Source organism: Clupea harengus, unplaced genomic scaffold (assembly GCF_900700415.2).
Source record: "Clupea harengus unplaced genomic scaffold, Ch_v2.0.2, whole genome shotgun sequence".
NCBI classification, from domain to species: domain Eukaryota; kingdom Metazoa; phylum Chordata; class Actinopteri; order Clupeiformes; family Clupeidae; genus Clupea; species Clupea harengus.
In genome coordinates, this window is record NW_024879698.1 from 67,300 (window position 1) to 74,450 (window position 7,151).

General features: G+C 41.0%; 1 protein-coding gene across 1 annotated transcript; it reads left to right on the forward strand.

Annotated features, from left to right (window-relative positions):
- The first annotated feature begins 1,853 nt into the window (after nucleotides 1–1,853).
- On the forward strand, nucleotides 1,854–6,401 carry LOC116222788 (zinc-binding protein A33-like). The gene is made up of 6 exons (XM_042704635.1): nucleotides 1,854–2,261; nucleotides 3,246–3,341; nucleotides 3,446–3,687; nucleotides 4,651–4,662; nucleotides 4,748–4,866; nucleotides 5,500–6,401. The coding sequence occupies exons 1-6, from the start codon at nucleotides 1,869–1,871 to the stop codon at nucleotides 6,027–6,029; spliced, it is 1,392 nt and encodes a 463-aa protein (XP_042560569.1). The 5' UTR covers nucleotides 1,854–1,868; the 3' UTR covers nucleotides 6,030–6,401.
- Nucleotides 6,402–7,151: the final 750 nt, after the last annotated feature.

The following is a 7,151-nucleotide window of genomic DNA, read 5'->3' on the forward strand; positions in this document are numbered from 1 at the left end:
GTGATTGTCTGTTAAAGGAACCCTTTGACTGAAATGACATGTCTGTGTTGAACCCTGTCCCTGCTTCAACCGTTAATTTGCCACAGTTTGTTTGGAGCTGGAAGGCTTTGGACTTGAGAACATCTCGCCTCACCTGTGTTCAAAGGAAACTAGGCCCTAAGTGAGTCAATGTGTGTGTGCTGGCATGTGTGTGTGCTGTTTCATTTGTTGTCATGATTGATGTGGGGAATTCATGTGTGTAATGTTTGTTACAGGGATCCATATTCGGTATTTACATTCCCCATAAAAATGAAGTTAAATGTGTTTGAGTGTGTTCAAGTTGAACTCTTCTGCGTTCTCTTGAGCTATCCTCTGCATAACAGGTAAAGGAGTCCGCCCCACAGTCACCCCTGCTGATACGGTCACTGTGCAAAACAACTTCACACATCGCACTGAATCGTAAGGCTGTGTAGACTGCATGTGTGAGTGTGTGTGAAGGGTTGTTATCTTGGAGCATGGTTGTGACTGGCAGGTGGCCAGTTTATTGTGAGGGATAGGGAGAGAGAGAGAGAGAGAGACAGAGAGAGAGAGAGAGAGAGGGGGGGGGTATGGGGTTAATCCATTTAGTTGATATTTAGGTCTGAGAAAGAGAGTTACGGATACAGAGTTCTTATTGTGACATTTTCATGGCTTTGCTGAATATTTAGTCTGATTCAGGTAAAATGTCACTTGTGAAAGGATATGAATTCATGGACACATGCAGGTCCATGTTTCTGCCTAAATTGTTCAGTTGTTTGAATTGTTCAGTGCGCTTATAATTGACCAAATCAGAACCCCTGCCTTTGCTGGATTTGGAATTCTGTGAAAGTATTTCTTCATGCCCAGCCCATGGACATAACTCCACCGGAGCTCACAAGCCTCAGCTTGTATTGGAGTGCCCTCTTGTGGACAAGAGAGGTAACTCTTTGAAAGAACATAATGGCTGAGAAAGGGCCCTATTTTTATTTGAATGGAACATTTTAATGGAATGGAAATTCATTCATAACCAATACTTCTTCATTTATCAAGATACATGTTTTATATGTGCTTTCCATGAGTGCCTACATTTATGCTTGTAATTTACTGTAACCTGCTATTAATTCTGATTAAGTATATATTTTAGCATTCTGTCTGCTGTATTAGTTTTAGCCCACTAATTGGATTGATATGTTTTACTTAATTGATTGCATTATGTCCTTTATAGTGCGTATGAATCATTATCATATTATTTTAATGCAATGTATCTTCGTGAGTTGTCTGTTTAGTTTGTTTGAATAAAATAAATAAATTAAATACACATGGGGGGGTGAGGTATGGCATCAGATAGACTTAAATCTTTTCTGACATTGAAAAAAACTTTCATGAGAAAATCCATTTAGTCGAGATTTAGGTCTGTCTATGTACAATACATACTCCTAATTAAATCAAATTTGGTCAGAAAATGAGGGAGATCTGTTTTGTCCAACAACACAAAAGGTGAATGTGTAGAAAGGGTTAACTAACTACACTACCAGTTCCAACAAGGAAACAGCTGCAGCACTGTCCAATCAGAAGCCTTTATGACTTTATCTGCGCTCCTCCCTCAGAAACTCCTCACGTGAATGAGGAAGTCAAGTTAAGAGACATGTTGCTGTTCAGTTCCATTTGACACATCGTCCTAGCATAGCATATGCTATCTATATGGAAAAAGATCGTAAACAGGAAACAGTAGCTGTGAAGACTGGAATATTGTCTTGTCTCGTTTAATTTCAGTGAATTTTCTGGTTCAGGCTGACACAGTTTTCAGACAATTGAAAGCGAAAGCAAAGACTGTCAGGCATAACTGTAGAGCAACTGCAACTACCAGACAAATGGCATCCAAGTCCTTTTCAGAAGATGATTTATCCTGTCCTGTGTGCTACAATATCTACAAGGATCCTGTTATTCTGACCTGTACTCACAGCATCTGTAACACATGCCTGCAGAAGTTCTGGGAAACCAAAGGATCCAGGGAATGTCCAGTCTGCAGGACAAGGTGCTCAAAGGAGGAGTATCCTCTCAACCTGGTTCTAAAGAACTTGTGTGAGACTTTCCAACAGAGAGAGGAAAACAGTCAGAGAGAACCATTCTGCAGTCTGCACCGTTCTGAACTCAAGCTCTTCTGTGAAGATGACAAACAGCTTGTGTGTTTGGTGTGTCGAGACTCAAAACTCCACAAGAACCACAACTTCAGTCCTATCGGGGAAGCAGCACTTGAGCGTAAGGTAAGATTAGTGGTCATCAATTTTTTTCATATTGTCAATTATGTTGGAAAACCATATGGATGTTCTTCGTAAACCTTCACCCTGAAACCCACCTCAGCACATAGTTGTGTGGTTGCTGTAATGTTCATCCCAAACCACTAGGTGTCATCATGTCCCTTTTTTCATCTTTCCTCTCTACCGTTGAACCTTCTTGCATGACCTCCTCTCCATAAGTCTGTACCTACTGTACAAAACACCTCTTACAGTTAGTATATTGTCTTGAAGACTGTTGAAATCACATTGATCAATATATCAACATTAACTGAATAAATTGTTTCATTGTAACAATTTTAGACTGTGTTGGACTATAATTGGTAATACCTCATTAAAAATGTTGCTTGTTAAACAATTCATAAAACATTCATAATCACTTTATAATGTATTTATAAAGAAATGGTTTAACATTAATGATGGATATAAAACAATAGATAATGAAATGACATAATATTTATAATGAAATTATTGTTACTGTGCTGGCTTAAAAGAAAATATGACAGTAGGCAACTTTCATTATTGGTATAAATGTTATATGTGATATTCCCATCTTTTTTAAATGCGACAGCACACAGAAGGCAAGAAAAGAACAAATGTACAAGTCATACAATTTAAGGCCAGCATGTTATGTTTCCCATTTAACAGAGCCTTTATTGTTTAGAACAAAGCAACCAGTTTAATTAATTATTTTGATTCCCTTGACATGAAGTCTTGAAACATTATTATGTTTAATAATATCTTTAAAATGTATATATATGTATATGTCTGTGTTATATATTTAAATATGTCATCCTCAAAGCACTATTAACACTGCAGTGAGCAAAGACTTGTAATGTATCACAATCAGCTACCAAGCCAAAAATGCTTATAATTAGTGAACTAAATCTAGCATCCATATATATAGAGAAATGTTGACAGTCAATACCTTAATAATGTGTTAATTCATACCAGGAAGAACTGAAGATCAAACTGCAGCCCTTACAGAAGAATCTGGACAACTTTAAACAAGTTAAAACAACCAGTGATAAAACTGCCCAACACATAAGAGTAAGAGTTATGGATTGTTTCTTTTAAAACAACACTACATATAACAGAAACTAATAACATATATAAACTAAGACACCTTTGTGTGATGACATGTGGTATTACAGGTCCAGGCCCAACACACAGAGAGGCAGATCAAGGAGGAGTTTGAGAAGCTTCACCAATTTCTACGAGATGAAGAGGCAGCCAGGTTAGCTGCACTGAGGGAGGAAGAGGAGCAGAAGAGTCAGATGATGAAGGAGAAGATTGAGAAGATGAGCAGAGAGATCTCCTCTCTTTCAGACACAATCAGAGCCATAGAGGAGGAGATGGGAGCTGATGACATCACATTCCTGCAGGTAGGGCCCATGCTTTATCTTTGTTAGTGAACTTCTGACATCAATATCTGAGTATGGAGTCTACAGAGTAAACCTCATACTTATGATGAGATGAAGAAGGGAAAGATCCAAACTTACACTACTAACACCCTCACACACACACACACACACACACAAGCTATCCAATTAAATACATTTCAATTTTTGCACCAAAACAATAAAATGGTCCTGAGCCCCATTAGAGCAAGCACAATGGCAACAAGGACAAGGAAAAACTCCCTGTTAATCAGGAAGAAACCTTAAGCAGAACCAGAGCACATAAGGTGGACCCATCTGCTTGAGGCCGGCAGGGTAGAGATAGAAAAAGAAGGGGGGGGGACATAGCCGAAGAAATCATACATGTATCATAATGAGCATGCTAGCATGCATGTGGTAAATGTACACAGCATACAGTTGGTGAACCTGTACCTCTGTAACCATCAGCTCACAGCCAGCCTCTCCTCCAATCAATGTGTAACTTTAGCCTGATGTCACCTTTACTACGCCCCCTGAACTAGTGGACCGTCTTACATGCATTACTAGCCATTTCCCTCTTCTAACCTGGCATCCTAATCACACAGATTACACATACATTGCTCTTAACATAGCCACACACACGAGGAGAAGACTTTGTGCTTCACATAGACTCGTCCTTTGTTCACATCACATGTATGTTCACAGACGTGCACAAATATGTACGTGGAAATGAGGAACACACACACATTCTTTCTGGCATGCACCCAACAGTGCACACAAAAGCACACTCCAGCTTACACACACCCTCTCTTTCTCACACACACACACACACACACACACACACACACACACACACAGTCACACACACACAGGCTATACACACAACAGCAAATCATTTTTATATTCTGACTGACTTGACTTAGATGTGAGGCAATGATGCCTAACCCATCTCCCTTTTTAATTTCACAGAACTGCAAGAGCACAGTGGAGAGGTGAGTGATATGTCTCCTGTCTCTATCTTCTCTGTGGTTCTGAACCCAAACCCACAGCAGCACTGACTCCTGAATGTTATTCCAGAGCCCAGTGCACACTGCAGGATCCAGAGAGGGTTGGAGGAGCTCTGATCAATGTGGCAAAGCACCTGGGCAACCTGAAGTTCAGAGTCTGGGAGAAGATGCAAGAGATTGTTCAACACAGTGAGTTTTGTTGAGCATTATCACACACAAACACCACACACACGCACACACACACACACACACACACACACACACACACACACACAGTGGGCTCTACTCAGGGGGGAGAAAAAATAAGTTTGTTGTTCAAGCATGTCTGTGAATATCTTATCATCAATTAACACTAGGAATCATTTTTGAAACACGCACACGCACACGCACACGCACACGCACACGCACACGCACACGCACACGCACACACACACACACACACACACACACACACACACACACACACACCCTGTTGGGCTCTACCAAAGGGAGAGTAAGTCCTATGTGTGAGAGGTCTGAAGGCATATGCAGACAGGAAGGCCTTGCTGCTTACAATGGCCATTTGAATGCTAATAAACCTGGTGTCAAAGGGCAGAATACAGAGCATCAAATCAAATAATGTAAGAAATATAACTCACTTCAGTTCAAAGGTGACACAAACAGGAAACATTTGGTTTTATCAGTGTGTTTCAGTTTTTTATTGAAGACTGATGATAATCAAAACCATCATCATCATTCTCATCATCATAAATCTCAACTGGATTCTCATGTGTGTTCTCTCTCTCTCTCTCTCTTTCTCTCTCTCTTCCTCTCTCTCTGCAGCTCTTGTGACTCTGGATCCCAACACTGCACACCCACATATCATCCTGTCTGAGGATCTGACCAGTGTGAGAGTCAGTAATGAGAGACAGCAGCTTCCTGATAACCCAGATAGATTTGATAAGGCTGCCTGTGTCCTGGGCTCTGAGGGCTTTAACTCAGGGACACACTGTTGGTATGTGGAGGTTGGGGACAGTGATATTTGGTGCCTGGGAGTGAAGACAGAGTCTAGTCAGAGGAAGGGAGAGGGTGCCCTCAGTGGAGTCTGGCGTGTTTATCATGGTAATGGTGCATATGAAGCACTCTCTCCATCCCAGACCACCACTCCCCTCACAGTGAAGCGGAAACCCCAGAGGATCAGAGTGCAGCTGGACTGGGACAGAGGAAAACTTTCATTCTCTGACCCTGATAATAACACACACCTACACACTTTCATACACACTTTCACTGAGAGAGTCTTTCCATACATTTACACTTTATCATCTCTGAGGATCTTACCAGTGAAGGCTGCAGTAACAGTAGAGCACCGATGATCAGGCAACATTTTTATTTTTGCAATTTGTTCTGGCAGCACAACACAATTTATTAACATAGACAAATGCATTGGTGATATACATGCCAATGATTCATCTGAAGTTGTGGTGGTTATTATATTTCATAGTTATTGTATTTTCATGGGGAAGCAAGAAGTAATCTAAACGAATATTCTGTAACTGTCTAAAGAAAGCTGTGACATAGGCATCACACACCTGAAAGCCATTATGGACTCACTAAGTCACTGAATAAGTACCCGTGTCACCTGTTAAGATACCACTATTCAAGTCTACTTCCTGGCTGAGCATCACTGGTAGTCTTGATACTCACCTGTGTCTTTAACTGAGCCTTTTTGATTAACCTGTTTTCCTGTGTACTGGTCTCCTGCCTTATTGCTTTTCATGAGCCTGCACCATTGAAGAGAATAAACCTTGTTCCATATCAAAAACCATCCTCTTGACAGAGTCTCCATGTATCTGTGGTATTAGAAAATTACCATCAAATTTATGGAGGTGCCACTGAGATATTTTTGGGATATTGCTGAGATTTCAGGCTGCTGTAAGATCCTCATCACCCTTAGTGACAGCACTCTTTAGCTAAGCACTATTTTAATGTATAGTACTCATCAGGTCTTGGGATTCTGGAAGTAGACATCTCAGGCCTCTTTGAAGCTCCATTCGGATGTTAGTCAGAGTTTCTCTACCCTGTTCTAAATAACACTCCATCAGGCCCTACCAGGCTCCATCATCTCTATGTTGAGCTCCATTCAGGTCTACTTACCAGGCTCCATCAGGACCTACCAGGCTCCATCAGGATCTATCTACTTACTAGGCTCCATCAGGACCTACCAGGCTCCATCAGGATCTATCTACTTACTAGGCTCCATCAGGACCTACCAGGCTCCATCAGGATCTATCTACTTACTAGGCTCCATCAGGATCTATCTACTTACTAGTGAGATTTGTCTCAAAGGGATGTGTGTGTTTGTCCATGTTATGCATCTGACCCATGGGTTATGTGTGTGTGTGTCAATCTGTGTTACCATGTGTGTCTTGTGTTGCGCTGTGACGGTCTGTTAAAGGAGCCCTTTGACTGAAATGACATGTCTGTGTTGAACTCTG

Coding starts and splice junctions, on each gene's coding strand:
- LOC116222788 (XM_042704635.1), top strand. CDS start 1,869: ATGGCATCCAAGTCCTTTTCAGAAGATGATTTATCCTGTCCTGTGTGC. Junction 3,342..3,445: donor AAACTGCCCAACACATAAGA/GTAAGAGTTATG, acceptor GTGGTATTACAG/GTCCAGGCCCAACACACAGA. Junction 4,867..5,499: donor GCAAGAGATTGTTCAACACA/GTGAGTTTTGTT, acceptor CTCTCTCTGCAG/CTCTTGTGACTCTGGATCCC.